General features: G+C 36.1%; 1 protein-coding gene across 2 annotated transcripts in view; it reads right to left on the bottom strand.

Annotated features, from left to right (window-relative positions):
• Positions 1-23512, bottom strand: part of CAS1 (cycloartenol synthase 1) — a 235375-nt gene extending 211863 nt beyond the window's left edge. The window contains exons 1-2 of one of the 2 annotated variants that reach the window (XM_089831311.1): positions 23355-23512; positions 22894-23120 (exon numbers count right to left, since the gene is read on the bottom strand). In XM_089831311.1, the coding sequence (XP_089687437.1) occupies positions 22894-23091 (198 nt within the window). In that variant the 5' untranslated portion in view covers positions 23092-23120; positions 23355-23512. Of the gene's footprint in view, positions 1-22893; positions 23121-23229 lie in introns of both variants that reach the window. The other variant, XM_089831312.1, reaches the window with a different exon arrangement.
• Between the last annotated feature and the right edge of the window lie 497 nt (positions 23513-24009).

Here is a 24009-nt window from a genome sequence, read left to right as displayed (position 1 = left end):
CTTGTTTCAAAGTCCACTAGAAAATAGCCATCCACTTCATCATGAATATACGAATTGTCTAAATGGGTTTGATGGTGAAGTGAATATTCCATAGGAGAGGCCCTCATTCTAATTGTTGGTCCCAAACGGTACTGGGGGGGGTGAATCAGTACGCACACTTTTGAAAAATCTGCCTTTAAGTCTGCTGATCTTTTCTACATACTGTGTCACTACTACTTTAACTATCAGTGAAATGATATAAATGTTGTGTAGTAAAACAAAACAATGTTCCACATGGAAGCATACATCAACAAGACAGATATTTTTAAGTGGAAACCCCCAAGGTGAGGATGAAAACCACGGTGGGAGTAATGAATCCACTAGCCTTTCCTTGCAAGAAAAAGGATGCCATATTAAAGGCTTACAACGGTTCATTCTGAGAACACATCCTGTTAGGAATGCCAGTAACCTATTAGAATTACAACAGCTTGTTGAGGCTACCTCGCTAGAGGATTTAGATCCCTTCCAAGTGACACCTAGTTAGAGGATTGTAAAGACTTCTTACAAGTCTACCCTGTTAAAGGTTTACAATAGATGCTATGGTTAGAAAGCAAACTAATGTGGTGATCTAAATATATGGCACACTTTGTCGGGTAGATACTCTGTTAAGTTACCTCGAAGATGCTTTGATCTTCCTCTTTTGCTTTTAGCTTGGGTAAGAGTCCTCTTGCTCTATGTCCTTGTTCATCTCGTGCGCTTAGCACTTGCTGTAGCTTTTTGTTCACAACAATCTTCCTCAGATGGATTCTCTAGCTTACTCAGTCATGGAGACATCACACTCTTGGCTCTTTTCTTTTGTATTGTGAACTTCACTTTCTCGTTCTATCGCCAACAGCTACTCCTCACTTCTCTTTTAGTATCAAGTGATTCTTTTAAATCACTCCATCGAACTACGGATACAAACCCTAAAGTTCAACCGCTCAAACTGCAATTTTGAATTTTGAACTCCATAGCGAGCATAGTCATTGGAACCTATGACTACCTATGTGTAGATGCCTATGCTTATAGGCCAGCTTGGTCGCATGCATGTCTATAGCTAGACTTGTGACCTTGTGTGCTTTAGCCGCATTCCACCACACTAATCTGCTACATGTCTTTGTCATGTCCAGACCTTCCTCTCATGTTGTCACATCAATGATGGCTAGGATGTGGCCACTTACCATTCGCGCTTCTCTATTCACATCATTGTCTCGACTGGTACACTAGTTTACCAATGGTTGTGCTTGCAACACTTTGAGACTTCTTGTTGACCGGTTGCCAATCAATGACAACACAATCTTCTAAGTCGGTTCTTGAGTTCATTGCTCATCATTTTCCCAGTTGATATAGCTTAGTCTAACATTAATCCAATGTGAAGTAAGGTAGGTATGCCTTGTTGTACAATACATGGGGTAAATTGAAAACACAAGACCATCATGGGCTTTCCATAAGAGAGGTGACAACACTAATCTCATTTGGCATTGCACTTGTAAACTACCATCACCTTTACCTTTACCCATATCATTATATCACAATCACAAAAGAGCCAATACAAGATTTAATGACATCCATAGGAATATAAACTTACTACAAGGGCCAAGACAAGACAATCTCATAAAGAAGCAAAGTAGTGCCTCTTAAAAGCCTCCAAACATCCATGATCAATGAAGATAAAATTGATTGTGCCTACCCCATCCATTGCCACAACTATGATTGAGGTGAATACATGGACCTCAACATTAGATAGTAGCTAACAAACCACAATTAATGCCAAAATATGTAAAATCCCCATTTTCAGGTTCATTAGCAGTGCAATTGTCACTGACTTTCCAGGTTTGTGTCTGGATGCTCAAAGGGGTAATTTGATGTTGCCAATGAGCTCAAAGGTTTTAGAGGAGATATTTCACTTTCAAATGTTATTTCCAGCTTCCAATTTGGGCTCCAAGATTCTTAGAGGGGCATCTATTTCTAGTAAGTCACCCAATCATGTTTGTTTATCATCTTTCATCATCAGGATCACTCCTACACAATCAGCTTTCAGTTCCAATGCTTTTTGACCATTGTTGCTAATTGGGTGTCTTATTAAGCTATATTGAGCTATATTTAATTAATTGCACTAAGGTTGCCTTTTTAATTAGATATATTTATCAGGCACCTCAATGTTATAGCTTGTTGGAAAGAGGACGAAATGTTTTAAATGATGGGATGCTCAAAAGTGATGTAAAGTACCGAGAATATTTTAAAAGTAAACTCAATCACTTTTTGGGGTAAAAAAGCTTAATAAACTAATATGGTGATTTAGTTTAATTCATGGGCCTTTATTATTTAATGCTGCATTGGGAAATTAAAAAGGAAAGTGATTCTTATGATATTGCTATCATGATTTAACCATGAAATTTTTAAGTCAAACTCATTGACCCATGTTTCATGAGTAGTGATTCACAGGAATCCATCTCTCATGAGAATAAACTAAGTGTTCCATTTATTCTCATGAGAGATGGATTCCTGTGAATCACTACTCATGAAACATGGGTCAATGAGCTTGACTCAAACACTACACAATTAAATCCTAATAGCAATTTCATAATTTGACTTGCTGTGGAAAATACCTCCTACTTATCAAGGTGATTCTTATTATTAAAAAAAACATTTCTGAGAAAATAGCAAAAAATGTATTTTTTCAAAAAAAGTAATAGAGGGGAAAAATATTCCCGAGAAAATAGCAAAAAAAACAAAAAGTGATTTTTCAAAAAGCCAGCCAAAAAGCTATAAAAGAAGGATTGGGACTCTCATTTGGAAATGTTGAGTTTATTATTTCTGATATTTCTCCTCCCTGAGGAAACTTAAGTGGTTCAGAAGTTGAATGTGGTTCAATTCATGGTTTGTAAGGACAAAACGTCTCACATGCAACATTCTCTATGTTCTTGAAAAACAAAATCTGGAGAATATCTTGGTGATTTAATCTCAAAAATCATAGTTGAGCAGAGAATTATTGCATATCTGGTATCAGTTTTTTAGAGGTTGATTGAAAAAGGGTAAGAGGAAGGCTTTGTTGTTCATTCACTCCTTTTACTAGAATACATTGCCCAAGAGCAACAAGATCTTTCTAGAGCTGGCTACCTAGGGTTTTAGTGTCTTCTTCAGTAGATTGAGGGTGTCTAGAGTGGAAACTACATTGTTATAATCTTTGTTATCATTGTTGGAGTTTTCTCAAGTTTGGCATCCAATTTGCAATTTTCAGATCACAAATAAAATTTGAAATTTTCAGCTTCCTATATTTCTGAGTTTTTAGTTGCTGCAAATATTTTGTTAATCCTCACTTCATTTATTATTCACAAGTCCATGCAAAACACCAATAAACACATTCCAAAAACCAAAAAAATGAAGGCAAAAAGGGCAGCATATTAGTAAGAATTAATATGTCAAGAAATTTAATGCTCTCTAGGAAGTTTACATTGATCAGGAACCTGGTTTGACACAAATGGAGCCTCACAATTTGAAACATTGTTTACAGTCCTAAAGAAGTTTGGAGTGTTGGATTATGATGGTCAAGAGTCAAATGCAAGCTTTAGCTGCCATATTATATTGGTGGTGGTGCAAAAATCCTAGCCAACCCTAAGCCAAAAATCTTAATTCTAAGTATCTTGGAGGTTCTAGAGAAGGATATTCGGAGAATAGATTTGGAGGGAAAAGGACCCAGAATTTAGAACGCTATTAACAAAATGCCTTGCTCATTAAAAAGGAACCTTTCTAGATAGTAATTAAGGGCAATAATGTGTTCTTTTGGGAAGATTCTTGGGATAACCATCCCTCTATTGAATATGGTGTCACTGATGTCAAAGCTTGATGTCCTAATTCCCATTTCTTTTGCAATCAAAGCATAATACTTTCCTCCTCTATTCTCTCGGACACTTTCAGGTAGTAATGTCCTTTTCCATCCATCCTTCCCATGGAAGTGTCAATCTTCTTTGAGGAGATGCTTGAAGCATGGTTTTGATGCAAAAAAATTGGATCTTTGGTTAAGAGTGTATCAAATTTTAATGTTTTTTGGATTACATCTTCCAGTTTGCTAGGTCAAAGGCGCTCGCCATGTTTTTGATTGATTCTTTCAATCCCTCGACAAATAGATAAGTAAGCCTTTCTTGAGAGATTTCTAGTATTGTGACCACCAACCTTTTGAGTTCGATGGCAAATACTTCCATTGTCCTTTTTGCTTAAATTAGGTTAATTGTCCGAACTATTATTGTGGGTGTGTCCAGTTAAATCTTTTTATGAGCTTTTGTCTAAACTTGTCATAAGTGTTTATTTTGGGGTGAGTTTGGTTAATAAGGAAATGATGCCATCACTCATGGTTTGCCCCTATCAAGTGGAGCATGGCAAATCAAATGGGATTTTGTAATGCCTCCCATGTTTGGATTATGTTCCATGGTCATTTTGATCTATGAGATACTTTATTTTATCATTTGATGATCTGCATGCTGAGATGCATCGATGACTATACATTATTTTGATTCCAGCATCATAGCTGCTAGATGTTAGATGATATTGCTATTCAGTTTGATCATATCTGCATGATGATGCTACATGATGATAATTGGTTTATTTTGTATTTGATTGGGCTACATTTATATGCTATCAGATGGATAATTAGATTAAGTTCTAGTGTGCCTTTATGCTATGGATATTTGTCTCTTACCTTTTCGTAGATATATGCTCAAATGATTGATAATGATTTAGTCTAAACGCTATATCATATGATTATATGTTGTTATGTTGTATTGCACCGCTGTTATTTGTGGATTGTTTGATGGTGCTAGTATGAAGTGGGAACAAAGCCATAGTCACTTGCATGTGAGATCTACACAGTGTCCCATTCTCCTCCACGTGATTTTCATCTATTTGTGTTGTGGCCATTTATATGTTGAGCATCTATACTTGATGTTTTTTTGTTTATTTAATAGGTACCAGGTACATTCACCCTGATTACAAGATCTAAGTGTGTACCTATATCCCCAACAATGACACCAAGAGATAGTGACTTTGACCATTCATGTTGAGCCAATATCGTCCATGTACGGGAGGCGCATTTGTATTATTTCTATTATTAACTCTCCAATAATTGGTAAATCCAAATTCATAATGCATAAGGTGATCAGACCTATAAGTGTCTCTATCCATTTAGGGTTTTGCAGTTGTCGAGAAAAATGTTAATTAAAATGTTGATTTAATTGATTGTCGAGGGATTTTTATTTAATTGTTTAATTTATTTTATTTACCGACTAATCTGTCATAGTTAAAATCCAAATATCTAGAATTATCTTACTAGGTTTGGGAAAAGGACAATTAGTCTATTAAGTGATTTAATAGTCTAATTTATAATTCACTTTTATAAAAGTGCTTATACAGGGCAAAAGTGAGTTTTAAATCCTCACTTCTTTTTAATGACAAGCAAAACCCTCTTGGAGCAATTTGGTGTTTTGCTTGTTGGGAGAGATTCATTTATCAAATCTTCATGAAGAGTTGCACGTTGGATTCAAGACAGAATTCCTCATCTTGCATACTTGGCATTTTGCCCTTCTCTTTCTGGTTTTTAATCTTTTACGCTAGAGGTAGGGCTCTTGTGATTTAAATATTTGCTTCGTTATTTCTATTTCTTATGATTGTTTTAGGTTTGTTGGTTGAGAAATAGTGTTCCCCCACTATTTCATCCATTTTCATTACCCTATTCAACAGAAATGAGCTTTTCACCATTTCTGTGTTTGGGGGTTTGAAGTTTTCACCCCGTTATGTTGTTGGAACTTGTACGTGTGCCCGGATCTTGATTTTTTAAATATTTTGGAGTTTGAGTATGAGATGCATGTGGGTTTTTAATTTCATTAAATTTTGAGGTGTTTGAGTTTTGTCATTTTTGGTGTCTGCCTTGTTTTGTGTGCCACCTAGATTTTGTGGGAAATTTTCTCAAAATGTCATTGATGTTAGAATGGATTATCCTCCATGAGTCCAACCTTTCCATGCTTTTACTTTTTAGTTTCTGGATTTGTGGACAAATCCGTGCTCCCGACGAAATGCCTAGTTGAGTTTACCATGTGCATGTATATGTAGCTTTTGCCTTATTGAAATTTTACCTCAATGCTTGATTTGGTTGCATTTGGGATGCATGGTGATGGTGTTTGAGATCACACCATAAGCATTAGAGTTCTATTAGACCTACACCCTTGGGTTGGACCAATCGAGTTATTTGATGCATTTTGGGGATTTGGGACTTTTGAGTCTTTTGAGGTTTTGTAACTTTGCGATTGTGTTGAGTATTAGAATAAAGTGGCTCTTCAAGGTATACCCGAGCACAAAGGGGCTCCAAGGTAACCTTGTTTGAGCTCTTAATAAGCAATTGATAACCTTTAACATTAAATTGGGTAAAACTTAATAGAAGATTAATGAGTCTTAAGACTACCTTGTCGTCGTTTAAGGACGTAGATATGGTATGTCTTGCCTTGTCGTCATTTGAAGACATTGATATGGCATAGTACCTTGCCATCTTATGTGGACGTAGATATGGTACTGAGTAGCCTTGTCATCTGTGGATGTTGATATGGATTAATAGAGTATCCCTGATGAGCGAAGGATAGCTCGAAGACCCACAGGCCCTCATGAGTTGTGCCATGACACTCCAATCCTAAGTCTCCACTTCATACTTTGTTAGTTATGTAGTGACCTCTCCTTGGTTGTGCTATGTTGGTATGGCCTTGTCACCTTGGGTAATTGTGCCACCCTTGAATCGTGCATATTGTATGGTGTGTGTGTGGCCATTGTTTGAGTGTACTCTATGACATTGGTCAAGTTACAATATCCACAAGCACGGTGGGTTGGGCCTGCGAGGACCACACAGTGGGGAGGCATTGTGAGAGTATACCACTACTAGGGACAAGCGAAAAGGGACAGACTTCCTCCAGCTACATGATTTGGAGCTTGTATGATCACTTTATTTATTGCATAGATATTTGTGGTATACATATATTTTTAGTATTGTAGGTATTGACGTTGTGATCTAGCCTTATAAAATTTATATTTTCATTTATGCATTGATGTGATCAAGTGGCTATTACCTTGATATGCATGTCTCTGGTACTCCCTAGTGTGGAGGTAGTTGTATTTCAATTATACCTTGGTTCCATCTTAGTTTAGCTTTTTCTCATGCCTTTTCATTCAAGATTGACAAAATGTCGTCTCAGTCTATAGTTTGTTGTCTACAACCTCTCTAGTCTGAGACTTTAGACGTTGTTTAACAAATTGTCATCTGCGTTTTGGCATCTAAGACGTTTGGCATCTATGTTTTGGCATCTAAGAAGTTTCTCATTTGCACCTGCAAGATGTCGTTTGCGACCTTACTAGACTGTGTCTTTTTTAGACTTCACCAATTTCTGTTTTGGTGTCGCGCAAGCAAATTGTCACCTTTGCCTCACTTTTGTCACCTCCACCCTATTTGGATTGTGATACAAATTTAGATGGTGGAAGTTGTGTTTAACCACTTTAAGTTGGTTCCTAGGGTGCTCAAAGATGTCTTTCAGGCCCTGACAGGCCTAAATCGGCACTAGGACCATATAAGAAATATATCGTTTAAGTTACTTGAGATACATTTTATATATATACTTTCAAGATGTTTGAGAGTGGTTTCAACTTTGTAGGAGTTAAGAAAAAGATTTTAGATTTTGAGGGGCTTTAGAAAATTTTAGGCTTAGCCAAATTTCAGGATTCAGCGTTTGACATTCAGCATGTTGTCCAGTAGATAAATGATTGCAACTTGAGCGCTTGTCTTGTGCAGAACCGTTTGAGGGATGTTGCTTACTATTTGATTATTTTATGTTTAGTTGGTAATGGACATGTATGTTTTACCATGCTAGGAACATTTACTTTGGGCTTAAAAAAGAACATTTACCATGATTGTTATTTTTGGAATTGTTGGAATTTATATCCCTTCATGTTTTGAATGGCTTAAAAGAGGAGTTCATCAATTATTTTGTTCCTCCCATTTTATTCCATGGGCTTGACTGGTTTGGGTTATTTGTTTCATGAAAGCCCTTAAGTCGTTGCGCCATTGTTCACTTACCATGATGGTGGGTTTCCTTTTTTTGGTTTCCAACGTTCTCTAAGCTCTCCAGCTTGTGCGCATCAATTACCCTTTATAGGATGGCAAGAATGATGTTATTATACCACTTGTAACGTCCCCAAATTATCAATATCCAAACTTGCCTTGGTTACAATATCATAATGTAAGCAAGTAGAGGTTAGAGATACCTTTCAATCTGATTGAAACCCTAAAACACAATCAAGGTTTATTTATAAACACAATTCATATTAGATTCCTTTAATTATAAATACCATATTGATCAAATCAATATATTGCACAATCAATTCTTAAGATGACCTAATCATAGAAGATAAGGGTAGGTGACTTAATGAGGTGCCCCCGAAAACCTCCTATCTTAGGCCCAAGAGGAAATATATCATCCCCCTTGGCCTCTTGTGGCTCATCCTATACATATGAGGTGGCATACCTAGTGTGGGGTCCTATCACCACTCTCCTTCATCTCACCATTCCCGACTTGGTTTCAAATGGTAGAATACCTTTCTTCCCTAATAGGGTTATGAGGATCATACAACATAGGATGCCCCAAGAATCCATCCTTCCTAAGCCCAAAGGCAATCCACTTGTACCCCATTTGTCCCCATAGGAACTCCCTAGTCACAACCATAAGGTGGCATGCTTGGAAAGGTGACCTCCTCAACATTCTCCAAATGGTAATTACCTCACTATCCTTACCATGGTTGATTTCAAAAATCAAGATTATGATATACATTTCTTTTATATTAAATCCTTATACCATCAATGTATCTATCAATACTAAATCAGATAATTAAAAAATGCATGTTAGATATTAATATACAAGTGCATTTTTGTTTGTATGTATAATATCACTTAACATAATTTATAAATATATAATATACACACAAAGGCAAAGCAAGACTAATCAAAGAGAATAATACTCATAGCTAAACCAATAGCCTAAAGATGTTGGGTCTTCTTCCTTTTAATATTTCTTTCTTACTCCTAATAAGTTTGAATTATTCAATATTCCTTTTCTTATCTAAGTTGATAATCTTGAATGTAGGGATAACGAATGCACTTTTATATCTTGCATTTGATATGAAAAGATCCCAATAGACATCCCTTCTTTCTCCTATCTATTTAAGAGGTTGCTTCTCTTCATAAGAGTTCATTCTCCTTTATAACCGATGGGGCTGCCTCTTGTTAAACATACCTCTTTCATAACATATAAATCAATCTAATAAGTCTTATTAATTGCATCCTTTAGCATTTGTTAGGATTAATCCCTATCAATAATAAATGATTAAGCCATTATTGTATCCATTTAGTCGTATTATCCTCATAATCGATGCCATCATGAAGATAGATGTGTTGTTATAGGAATTTTCTGAAGTGGCAATATTTTGTGTTTTTATCAAACTTGTATCCTTCTTTCACATGATCATCCTCTTACATAACATTGAAATTTACAAACTCTAAGTCTCTTTCATTTGTTTGATATACTTGAAATTGCTTATAGAATTGCCACCGTCCAAAGATATTGCAGAACCTTCTATTATTGATGTAATATATCATCCAAGCAGCAATATATTTCTCATCTAACCACCGACCTCACTCAAAGGTATCATTTAGATTGCTTATTAAAATGTCAACTCAAGTTTCCACAATTCCTTGTTGTAGTGTCTACGTACTCATACACTTGATAGATTCATGAATGTGGAGATCGAGTGTCCTTTGAATGGTCATGGATAATGTTCAAGACTAACCATCCACTGATATTATAATCTTATAATGCTTATACCGATATGTGTAATACTTTTTCCCTAATGGGGTCTTTGTTATCCTAAAAATTATTACGATAATAGATAGTTTCTATTATCTTTGTCTAGTATCTAATGGTTATCTATTGTAATCTCCTATAAATATTAAAATGTTTCTAATATTTAGTTTTATGTTTCTAGAATAGGAAGTTTCTATTCTTTATGATTGTTTCTTAAGGAAACATCGTTCAGTCTCTTGTATAAATTGATCTCATGATCAATGTTAATATCAAGCAAATATTTTTCAATTACTTCGTAATATGGTATTAGAGCCACTAGTCTAAATTTTTTTGAAAATAATTATAATTTCTTGGTTGACATTATCTACCTTTTATTTTCATAATTATTTTCATGCATATTTGCTTCCCAAACCTCTAGTTCGACTAGAGTTTTCTGCCAAAAAAATCGCGCCATTTTGTCTATAACTCTAGCGATTTTTTCCGGTCTACAAACTCGCGCCATTCTATTTGCAACTAGCACAATTGAATCCTCTAAAAATCGAGAGTTAATCTCTATTGTTCACATGGAGGTCTGTTGGGCGCTATTTCTTTGCAACTCACGCCCAAATTTTTATGCCACTCGCATCCAAATTTCTTTGAAACTTGTGCCTCTATTTTGTGGCCCATTTTTCCCATTTTTTAAAAATAGTGGTCATTTTTTGCCTCTTTGGAGGCATCTAGATTTCTACAAACCTCTTATGTTTATTTGCACCCAAATTCTGCAATTTTCTCTACATAGCCGCCATTTTTCTAAGCTTTTTTGAAGCATTTTGCAGCCAAAGCCTGTTTTCATCGAAACCCTAATTTTTCAATACCATATCAAAAATATTTTTACATATTCATGGTGGGTTTTTTCAAGTGCTCAACTAGGTTGTCCAATTTTTTTGGGTGCCTCAATTTTTGTGCCTCATTTTTCGAGCCAGCTGATCCAAAATTCAACAACATATTCTTTCTAGATATTTCAAGCTCTCTTCTAGGTACCTCTTCATTTTTTCTAGGCCTTCTACTTGTTTACCTTGGAGCATGTGCCTTCACAAATTTTCATGCTTTTTCACTGAAACATGCTATAGCATCTCTGACTAATATTTTGCTCAAGGGAAATCAAAAGTTCAACGATCACAATTATGGCACGTGGAAACAATAGATGCTAACCATCTTCAAATATCGTGACAGCGACAAGGTGGTTTTGGTTACTACAACTCGACCTACAACTAATCCAGCTCTAAGCAATCTGGTTCGCAGCCCATAGCAAACAGTACAGAGCACTTTGAGCAGACAGAATCTGCCTTTTACACTTTTTGACAACTTCATGCTCTAGATAGATTAACCATTAAGGGAGGGTATTACAATAATAGATAGTTTCTATTATCTTTGTTTAGTATCTAATGGTTATCTATTGTGATCTCCTATAAATATTAGAATGTTTCTAATATTTAGTTTTTTCTTTCTAGATTAGAATGTTTCTATTCTTTACAATTGTCTCTTAAGGAAACATCGTTCAGTCTCTTGTATAAATTGATCCCTTGAACACAGTTAATATCAAGCAAATATTTTCCAATTACTTCGTAATAAAATACATGAGACTATCGCTTGCCATGATTGCAATATGTGGCATGATAGGCTTATGTTTGCAGTATCTTTTGTTGAGCCTCTATTATGATGTGCCAATTCTAATGATAAGAAGTTCAGCCACATGGGTGATGATAAAGTGTTCTTTGTTCTTATATCTTGATTTCATCTTTGTTGGACTTGCTAATTTTCTTGATAACATTGTGATGCTATTTTATGTGATCTCCCCTTTTCTAGCACAAGTTGTATGAGTTTGTAGTTAGGTTATTTTCTCTTGGTCTTGTAGCCTAACCAAGACATGAAAAAACTTTGAGACCATTTGGCCTAGGCAGTTTCAGTTATAGTTCATTCTAGAATGTTCTGAGGCAGTTTAGGGCACACTTCTATTTATAGTAAGTCACTATGGCTATATTTGAACTTCCAGTGGAGTGGTGTATCGATGGTAAATTGCTCAATATCGACAAGATCATTTATATATCATTGATATAATTTATTATGCATTAATAAAGTCTTTTATCAAGTTAAATTTAATTATTTAACTTTATTAATGCATTAAGTTGAATTTAATTATTTAACTTTACTAATCCAAAATCTATAGTTTGCAAAAAAGATTTGAATTAGATGGATCCCCTTCATTTCATAATGCATTAAAGATATAAAAGGTAAAGGGGAAATATTTAAGACAAAACACTAGCGAAAAAATGGGAGCCTCGGAAAAATAGCGGCCACGAGAAAAAAGGAGGAAAAGAACAATGTTATGTTTTTTTATTTTTTTAACCTACATTGACAACACAAGAGAGTGAGCCCATAAAAAATGTATAAGGAATGAAGTGTTGTCTTTTTAACATGTTTGGATAAAATATTAAATTGGTTGAATTATAAAGAAGTTCTCTTCAAAAGTTTCTGAGTAGGCAAACCCTCATAAATAGGATTCTTGTTGCTGTTGACAGACAAAGTAAGGAGGATTTGAATCAAGTTCGAAGGTAAAAATCAGAAGTTTGCATTTACAGTCATTTCTATATTGCATTACTAGGCAAGGGTTTGATTTGATTTCGAGTTGGAAGTACATAGTTGCATCGAGCTATTGTGGACAGGAAGATACCTTGTTGCTCATTGCCATACCATTGGCCAAATCAGTGGACTACATTTGGATTTTCTGGCTATGCATCATGAACCTTGGCTGTGTCATTTCTGGAGTTGCACATGAGTTTTGTAGGGACTGAAATCTGCATGTGTGGGATCCAGGTTTGTATTGAAGTGGACAACCCATTCCATAACCTGCTACAAAGAAAGCACCCAACTGAGGGGTTTCAAATCTGAATTTCATGAATTTCTAGGACATCAATCTTGCGTATTTAATTTGCTGGTAGTGATTGAATATTACTGGAGCAATTCAAAGAGTTTAGAGAGTCAGTGAGAACTAATCCATTGCCTGAGATATTACAGAAGCGCTGTACATTGTTGGAGTTGACTTTAAGGTGCCATACAGGGTCTAGAGTAGCTACAGCAGGGCTGTCACTGCAAATAATCAATATTGAGATGTCATCTCTGGTTTCCTAACAGCTTCCAGGAGAGCAACAGGTCTGCAAATCATCTGGGCGTCATTGGCAGATTCTTACATGACCTTTGTTAGGCCGTACAAGGGCCAGACAGGATACCACAATCAGTCATTTGGTGTAGCTGCAGCTTGGTTTGGAGACCCTTTACAAGTGCTATCTGAAGCTTCTATGTGTATTTAGCAGAAAAAATTGGTATGTTGAACTGAGTATTGACGTTGACATTGAATGTAATATCATAGTTGTCAAATCTGATATAAACACTGCTGTTGTTTACCAGTGAAAAGAATACAAATCTGATAATGTTGAATTGCTTATTACATATATTGTGTTGTCTCTTTAACATTCGTTGTAACTACTTCACTACATACATTGTGGTTCTCTAATAAATTAAACTCCTTACATTCTCCCAAGCTTTGTCAATCTCAAATAACTCAGAGAAAAAAAAAAAAGTCTAATGAATACAATTTGACAATAAGAGCAGCCACTTGCACTTTAACCTTTAATCTTAGTCCTTATTATAGATAAGACTTTTGTCTTGACTCTTAACCCTAATTGCATCAATTGCATATTTCACATATATCAGGGATATCTTTGTCTTATTTAATGACAAAATAAGTTTCAATATTTAATTAAAACTTATTTAATCATATATCTTTACGTCTTGAATGGGGAGGTTACATCGCCTCAGTATTTTATGGCAGAGACATGACAGTGAGGTTCGGAGTTATTGACCCTGTTCAACACATATTCTCCTTGTTCAAGGGTATCTTCAAAAATTTGTTTTGGTGTTACTTCAGTTCATGTCTAATTTTATTGAAGGCTGGGTAATATTATGGGTAACATTTGGAAATTGCATATTCTGAGGCAAACTATTTCCTTTGAAAGTGTTGCACCTATCATAAAGAAACAAACATAAGTCTGAAGCAGACTAGACTTAGCCTTTTAGAATAAAATGGATAACAATGAGCTTGGCTAACATTGAGACTGTTATCGACTCAGCACACTGACAAGCAATAATTTTAGTAGAATCTATGCATGGGAGACTGTAAAGAAAAGGACTTCTGCTAGAATCACCATCTCTCATAGGTGTCGCTTAAACATGGAAACCAACAGCAATGAAGGATGTGGAACAATCATCTTATGCGATTACCAAGAACAGTAACTATATCAGTAACCCAATTCCACCATACATAGGGTTGCAATAAAGACATAAGTATCACAGGGCAAGTACCAGTCACCAGCTGAAGGAATCATTAATGGTCTGGAAGTAAAGGGATAAAGCCTAGATTTAACATATTGAAGATTGTGAAATGTCCCTTCATTGATTTTATATGATATTTCACGCCTCTAATCAGATTTTCAAAATCAAACAACTAATATCACAAAGATCCACCAATTTCTCAATAAACCCCAAATCGGGTATGCCAAAAATAGTGCCAAAAGCTTCACAGCTTCACCTATTATTAATAAATCTGAAAGTGGACATTTTTACAAAAATTTGAGCAGCATAACAGCCTATAAAATGACATTTCCAGATCTGTATAATGTGCACACAATAGCTCCCAAACGGAGGACAAAAACAATACTCATCGGGCTCCCGAAAATAGCACAAAATAGCCCGGAATCACCACAAAAACTTAATAATCTATCACAGAAGTATAATCATATCCAAATACATATTTTCAGCTCTATTTTAACATTTAAAAGTCTGATATACAGCAGCAACCCAAACTGATATGAAATACTCAACCGGAAACACCAAACTCCTACAAAAAAATACACCCGAAAACTCACAAATCTGCACTGTTCAGCACAAAGGCAAACTCTGCATGAGCATGCACATGGAATGGCTTCAAACTCCCATCCTTAGCCTTCTTGGAAACCTGCAAACTCCCGTTCTTGGGTCTCCCTGGAAACCTGCAAACTCCCGTTCTTGGGTCTCCTTCTCCACAGGTTTGGCAGCCTCTGAAGAATAACAAAGAAATGAGCAAAATCAAGTTCTGGAATGAGCCCAGAATGCCTCCAAACCCCTTAAAAGAGGGCATAACCCTAACTCACGTCCAAGAGGGGTTAATAAAACATATTTTAATAATAATTTTTATTTATTAGTGCATTCGCTTCCAAAGATTATCCCCTTTTTCCGAAACTTCACCCTTTTGGGCCTGCCTGCCTTAGAAAATATTATTATTTTTTAATTATTTGAAAAGGGGACATGACAAGTCCTCCCCTCCCAAATATTGTTTGTCCTCAAGCAATGGCTGAACAATAAACCAATCAATCCACCTGGATCCCAAATGTAGTCATGAACTATACTACTGCCAAATAACATAAGCTCCTGCAATACCCTCTGCAATATGACCAATAGGAATCCATAATCAAATTGACAATTACAGCTCAACCAAACTCCAAAATCACCACTACCACAATCAAAAACCCACGAGACACAAACTCTTAGAACATCAGAATCCAAGTAAAGTGGACAAATCAAACTGCCAACACAATAAATACCATCAACGCATCCCACTGGCCTATACAGAATGTACAATCTAACTTTGCAACAATGGTGAACGCTCTCAAATGAAACTATACCAAGTATGGAGAATCCACACACTGTACAACTCCTGCAGTCAACACAACTCTGTAGATCATCGGCCACTGTCTCATAACCATAACTCCCATGCACCCCTAATGGTGAAAAGCCATCACAAGATAAACAGCAAGAAATGGAACCCAAACCATATTTTCCTGCCATCAACTCCTCAACACAAGGATCAAATGCTAACTGATGTACATACCCTGCAATATAATGTTGATTAAAAAAACCAACCTCAGTCAACAGCTCACCATGAACAAGTGATACAATCCACTATGACTGATCACTAGCTAAGTCAGGAGATGTCATAGCCAAAGGAGTAGAATCAATAACAACACCCACTGAAGCATCACTCCCAAACTCCTGCTCTAAGTCAGATATTATCAAGCTGTCAACTGCAGAACCTATCACCATGTCATGCCCATCACAACTCTCATCTTGAGGCATCAAACTGTCCCATAACTGATGATAAGCACTAGGAACCAAAGTACATCTCTATATCATCATCTCATCAACATGGTCATCAAAGGTAGATTGATGAGCATACCTCACAGTGTAATGCCGATAGAATGCAACAATCTCAGTCAGTGGCTCAGACTGCAATCCAGATGTAACTAACTGCAATCGATCACTAACCAAGTTGGAACTGACTACTACCTCTGAAGACATCACCAAGGGAGTACTATTACTAGCAGGAACCATGCCAACTGTCAGCTCACCAACATCACACATGGTCTTTGATACAACATCTCTAGTCTTCGTGCCATTAGTACTAGAGGTCACCACCATGTCAGGCATACCACAACAATCTGCTGCAGCACCCAACTCAACTAAACCTGACTCTAGTGGGGATGAACTTGATATGCCAATGTTAGTATCAAGGATGGATGCATCCCCATCTCCACTATCTTTGACAATCTCGACCATGGACATCCTCGAATCATCAGACACCACCGCTTGTGACTGTACAGAATCTGGTAAAGACTGTAGTTGCTCTAACTCCATGGTCACCTTAGCCAAATGAAATTGTGACTCCTTGAAAGCCAATTGTGTACTCTCAAGAATCTCAGAAGTCACCTCAAGCTGCTGAGTAAGCTCACTCACCTCATCTTCCTTGGCCAACAATGCATCGTATGTTGTACTGCCCCACTCCATAAGATAATCTCTATCAGCTACCAACTGCATATAATCCTGTCTCAAAATCTGGATAGCCTCCCATAAAGAGTGGAACTCTGTCAAGGAAAGATAGTTACTGCCTCCCTGCTCATCACTAGTAAGAGAACCCCATCCATAAACTGATAACAACTGACGAGCAGCATCGAAATGCTAGCAAGTGATAGCAATGTCTCGGTCACTAACTCTCAACTAATTAGACACATGATGGCACTGGCTTGACTGTCTCCTACAAACCTCCTCTGATGCACTGTCTAAAGGAGTATCCTCAAAGTTACTAGTCTCTAGAGTATTACCATCCATATCCTGTGAATCAACTCTAAAGCTCATATCAACATATGGAGTATCAAAAACTATAGCACTACTGTCCAACTCCTCTGTACCCAAGGAAACTAAGTCTTCAAAACTGCCCACTGCATCCTCCTGGATGTCATCAATGCCAATATGATCCTGGGACTCATCTGTACACACTGCCAAATATGAAAGATCATCAACACATTCTAGCAAGTATGGTCGACTGGATATATGAACAAAGCCCAACATCGGTGTATAAAAACTAATACCAACATCGGATAAGCTCCTGGCACAAGAAAAGACAACACCGTGCAATATGCTAATCAAATCCATGATAGCACCCAAACAATCACTGCTACCAAAAAGTGTTAAAGATTTACAGTCAATTGAATCCCAGATGCCAATATAACAATCTCGAGTCCATATCTGTAAACTAGAATTAGCTGGTAACTCAAGCAAAATCCTCACTTGAGTAATATGACCAATACCAACTAACTCCACATACCTGTCATGATGAGATAATGTAGTCACAATACTGTCTTCACTCACCTTCAACTGGCGGGACAAATCATGTGAAGTACTACTAGCCTCAACCTCATGTGACGAAGCATCTAACTATGCCTGGTACTCCCTCTCAGAAAAGTCATGAATGCTCAATGTCTACTGATCTCCACCAGGTATCTCACCATCATGCACAACAACATCCTCATAATCATCATCCTTGAGGTCAAATCTATCTATCACTCTTTGACTAAAATCATCAAATGTAGTTACCTGATCATGACCTTGAGTAGTCATTCCATGATATCACCAATCATAGGCTGCATCTTCCAAATGTAGACTTACAATTTGAACAGCATCACTCTCCTTCATGGGGTTAAGTGTGAAGAAGGTCTGTAATTTTTGTAGCCATGCTCTAGCTGAAATTTTATTTGTTTCATCAAAAGTAGGTGCTATAAACTTGCTTATTTTATTTTTGAGCTCTCTTCCACTTATGTCATGCTCCCTTCTGTACTCTTTCTTGGGCATCAAAGTGTTCATCATATTCTAAAAAAAACCGAACTATGAAAGTCATCATCTAAGCCATTGTAAGTAGCTCTTAATGTAATCAAGTTACCTGTAACCTCTTCCACAGGATTAATGGCTGGATTTGGTACTGGTGGCTCATCTGCAGGCAAGAAAATAGTTTTGGTTGATTTAGATAGTGTGGATTTCAGATTTCTTGGCTCCTCTGAAGTGCTCCCTTTCTCATTAATAGATGCAACTCCTTGTAGTTTTTCTATCAATATTCACAAAGCCTCTCTAGTTTCTGCCAAACTATCCACTGTTTGCTTCTGAGTATTTTGGATGTCTTGGAAGAATTTCTTTGCCATCTCATCTAGATCAGCCATACTTTTCCCTTCCTTGGATTTTGTACTTTTACTTTCAACTGGAGGTTTGATCAAAATTTCTTTATTCTTTTCTCACTGCAAATATCTTTTTTCTCTTTCACTTAGTTGCATGCGACCATAAATTTTGACATGCAACTGATTAGAAGCAACATGCAACCATAAATTATGACATGCAAGATCTGGGTAATTGTCAAAACTGACATGCAAGATCTGGGTAGTTGTCAAAACTGACATGCAAGATCTGGGTAGTTGTCAAAACTGACATGCAAGATCTGGGTAGTTGTCAAAACTGACATGCAAGATCTGGGTAGTTGTCAAAACTGACATGCAAGCTTCTACAAACCCTCAGGCTGGCAAGATCATGGCTCTGATACCACTGAAATGTCCCTTTACTGATTTTATATGATATTTCACGCCTCTAATCAGATTTTCAAAATCAAACAACTAATATCACAAAGATCCACCAATTTCTCAATAAACCCCAAATCGGGTATGCCAGAAATAGTGCCAAAAGCTTCACAACTTCACCTATTATTAATAAATCTGAAAGTGGACATTTTTACAAAAATTTGAGCAGCATAACAACCTATAAAATGACATTTCCAGATCTGTATAACGTGCACACAATAGCTCCCAAACGGAGGACAAAAACAATGCTCATCGGGCTCCCGAAAATAGCACAAAATAGCCCGGAATCACCACAAAAACTTAATAATCTATCACAGAAGTATAATCATATCCAAATACATATTTTCAGCTCTATTTTAACATTTAAAAGTCTGATATACAGTAGCAACCCAAACTGATATAAAATACTCAACCGGAAACACCAAACTCCTACAAAAAAATACACCCGAAAACTCACAAATCTGCACTGTTCAGCACAAAGGCAAACTCTGCATGAGCATGCACATGGAATGGCTTCAAACTCCCGTCCTTAGCCTTCCTGGAAACCTGCAAACTCCCGTTCTTGGGTCTCCCTGGAAACCTGCAAACTCCCGTTCTTGGGTCTCCTTCTCCACAGGTTTGGTAGCCTCTGAAGAATAACAAAGAAATGAGCAAAATCAAGTTCTAGAATGAGCCCAAAATGCCTCCAAACCCCTTAAAAGAGGACATAACCCTAACTCACGTCCAAGAGGGGTTAATAAAACATATTTTAATAATAATTTTTATTTATTAGTCCATTCGCTTCCAAAGATTATCCCCTTTTTCCGAAACTTCACCTTTTTGGGCCTCCCTGCCTTAGAAAATATTATTATTTTTTAATTATTTGAAAAGGGGACATGACAGATTGCACCAATAACTATATCTCCACCATACAAAGCACTAAGAATACCATTAAAAACTAGGATGCCATAGAATCCATGGACTATGGTGATAAACAATATATGGTGTTGTGCAAAGGGAATATTACACGAACAAAGAAAGAATTTAGAACAGAGACCATATGTTAAAGAATTTAGAACACAGACCATATGTTTTCTTGTCAGTTATTGATATTCCATATCAATCTCAAAGGAATGATCGTATGATGAATTATGAATAATAGCTGAGCTCAGAACAATTCATAGGTGTGGTTTGAATAAAGTGATAATATACTCTCACTAACATGCCAGAGATTATGTACATAATGGACTCAATAAAGTCATATAAAATATCACCCCCTGGATTAGAACAGCAATAAATGGTGGTTAGACAATGTCAAATTACCAACCAAACCAGCGTTTATTACAAGAAGAATAAAAAATTAAGCTACCAGTGATCTGTGTGAAGGACATTGATTAGAAGGTATGCAGCCATGTCAATGATATATTAATAGAAAAGTGGAATAAGTTATAATAATCAGAGATATGATCAGGAATTGTGGGAAGACATGAAAGTCATTAGTTATCAGCAAGCATTGATTAATAAGCAGGCTAATTATAAGGCATAAGGATAGACAATTGATGACATACAGAAATTAGTAACAAAGTGGTGTGTTTAGTAATAAGAAAAGGATATATTAATAAGTCATGTCTCTTGGCATCGTGCCTTGTCACAAGACATAATAAGACATTCAGCATCATTCATTCAGATCATCATTGGAATATTACCTCTTTTACTTAATCCAATTTGGATCTGCTCTATTAAAGTGAATTGCCTATTGACATTATCGGTGGCATATTGAAGGATCAGAAAGGAATGATCAGAATTATTATTTATAATTGGTGCTAATCAAAGGAGGTGAATCACATAATATTACTGGCAAGCATCATGTAACAAGTTATGCTGTAACTTTTATAAGAGTTAAATGCTGAATTACAGAATATTATATCTGAATTCTACAAAAATAGGGGCCAATATATGGTCTAACATATATGCTGTAGTGTACATATATTTCTTAATAATAGTGAGATTAGAATTATTTATATATATACACACACCCACATATATATACAGAAGATGTGTCAGTACACTCCTAGCCCTTCCTTAACAACTTGTCATTGCCACTTAAGAGGATAAGTTGGTTTTGTTCAGGAGAGGCAGATTAATTCCTCGCAAGGTAGGTAATATTTCCTGTAGACATTTTTATAATTAAAAAATCAATTTAATTCAGGGCTTGAATTCTTAGATAATCCTGAAATGATTGCCAAACTTGCATTTTTATCATTTTTGCAGGTGGAAGGTGAATATCTATAATTTTAAAAAAATCTTAAAAAAACTATATGCATTTTAGGTGAATTTTGAGGGAAAACATAGAATTTACTACTAATAATGTATATTTTATCATTTCTCAAAAGTATAAGTGCATATTAGAGTAGTTGATAAAAATTACTGTAAAGATTTTCTAATTGGCTAAGATCAAAATATAGTTGATAGATATGCCCATAAAAACCACGATTAGCTGCCATACACCTTGGAACTCCTAATGTATTAGTAATATTTGTTTATCAAGTTGTAAGTACCGCTTAATGTTGTGGGAGTTGATAACAACAACTACGTCATTTGTAAAAGTATGAAAGATTTGCTATTTTTTTTTTGATAGATTATGAAAGAGTTGCTATTACAGTAAGAGGATTTAGAAGAATTAATTGTAGATTAGAAAATGAACAAAGAAATTTGATTAACAATAACACGCATGAACATCTTCTGAAAAGATACATAAAACCACAATGGTACACCAAAAATTGGTGGGCACTGGACAGTAATGTGATGGATCTACTTGAGGGTTGATGGTCTCGCCATGATTTGTAGGTATTAGATTTTGTGCTTTGATTTGGGTGCCAAACTTGTCAATGGTTTCAACAAATGGCTTTGGAACATTTATGGATTCTAGTTTTAGGCATGATCTATTAAAGAGATGCTAAGGAGGGTAATAATGTAGCACTGGTATTATGCAGGGCGTTATGCATATGGATATTTCTCAAACATAGTTGGTGATTTGGACTGAGAAGTGATACTCTAAGATTGTATTGTAGCCATGGTATCGGTGTTTACTGATAATACAATGGGTACTACTACAGCTCTAATTTCAGGTTTTCTCTCAAAAGGGTTTTCCAAGGGTATCTACTGTGACATGTATTCTTTTTTGTGTTGCACATCGTTGAAATTATTGCAGGAATCTTGCTCGTCAGTTATTTATTTATCAAATCGTCAGATCCTATCTTTGAGTTATGTAAGGAGTTGTGTAGCTTTTACCTGAGCTTATTTATCTATGTAAAGATAAGTGGTTTTTGCTTTTAACCCAAGTTTGACTGGCATAATAAGCACGTCAAGAATGTTGATGGATAGGTTTTTCCTATTATTTTATCTTATTCCAGGTTTAAGATTATAAACACTTCAAGAATGGAGATAGGTAGGATAGACAGCATTAAATTTGGGCTGAGGAAGCTCAAGATGCAAAATTTGGGAGTTCATCGCAGAGTATCCTGTATCTACTGTTTAGTGTATGGGATTTATTGCTGGTCGTGTGGTAACTATTCAGAGATTTCATCTAGTGGTTTTATACTAATGAAAAGTGCTTATGTTGGGTGCTTGCATTGATTATAGTACGTCGGATGCTTTAATTTAGCCCCTGGTCACATAAGAAAGCACTAGACATCTGGTCTCCGGTCCTTAGACGTTTAGAAAGCATGTTGCAGATTCATGATTATCCGAGTTTACAAGTACATGTATATTGCAGAAATTGTGAAGGTTTACCTGAGCTTCCTTTCAATAAGAAAAAATGATCTTTGCTCCTATTGGAATTTGAATGCCAATAATTTTCAAATAACTCATAGGCAGGAATCAGGTGACTTCTATTACAAAGAGATGTGAGAAAGAAAAAAGCCTGCCTCAAAAATAGCTGTGAAAATCCCGGAAAATAGCTAGAAACCGAGATGGATGGGAACTACCTGCAAACGCATAAGAATGTCTGCACTGTGACGCTGAACGAATCGATTGTTGTAGAAATGAGCACGGGCATTTTCGACTTCGAGGAGTTCCTCGGGCGTACCTGCATTTTCATCAAACTCCCACACTTGTCGTCCTACGTGGTTATTAAGAGTAATCAGCCAAGGGCTTCCCCCCTCCGCGATCTTCAGCTTCCACATTCTCTATTGGATCGTACTTCGCTCAGTATCTGCACCCACGAAATTAAAATATATAAAACTCCCCTCTAAACGAAATCCGCATCTCCAACTCTTTGTTCACGGAATCTAGCAAACTAGGGTTTAAAAACCATTGCGGACATTGATTATTGAAAATACATGTCCAGCCGATCAGTGAGCAACTAAAACTCTTCGATATAATTTACATCTCAATGTATGATAACAGTAATTTGAAAGAAAATCGAGCACGAGAGATTCTTAATTGCCTTGAAAGATAAAACGATAAGCTCCACAGTGGGGGGGGGGGGGGGGGAAATAGCTGAGATCTCCACCTAAAAGCCAGTTCTTTGAATGTATCGGAACGTACAGAAGACAAAGCTCTGTAGTGTTGCCGTCAAATCAGTCATCTGGTTTTGATCTTCATGAATATAGTTTATATCGGGGTCCATTATGTATTGACATTAATTAAAAAATTACTTTGTGTTTTTTATTTAATTGTGAAATTCGAATTTTATATATTTTCTAATGGTGAATATTATGTCATGTATTGCAAATCCAGGGCATTGTTGCCACAAATATTATCCATTGCATCTATTTTTCCTATTATTTTAGTCTATTATTATCCATTTAATTCAATTGAAAAATCTAACAAGCACTCTAATTGTTTATAATTATCATTTATCTTTAACATAAATTATGTGAAGATTTATTCATGACATGAATGACATCAATAATAAAAGCATTTGATTTAATGACAAAGTTCATATTGTACACATGTAGATGGTGTTTAGTTTAGATCTTCTAGAAGAAAAAGGACAAAAAAATTGAAAAATTTTGCCTATATTAACGAAATTTAGACATTAAATATTGTAATATTCTTAATGGTCTAAATGTGTATAATGTTAATGGTATTGATGGAAA

The sequence above is a fragment of the Cupressus sempervirens genome, chromosome 5 (genome assembly GCF_028749045.1).
Source record: "Cupressus sempervirens isolate cs-2001-9-10 chromosome 5, ASM2874904v1, whole genome shotgun sequence".
NCBI classification, from domain to species: Eukaryota; Viridiplantae; Streptophyta; class Pinopsida; order Cupressales; family Cupressaceae; genus Cupressus; species Cupressus sempervirens.
The sequence above is the reverse complement of the archived record's forward strand: the minus strand, read 5'-3'. Positions and strand labels throughout refer to the sequence as shown.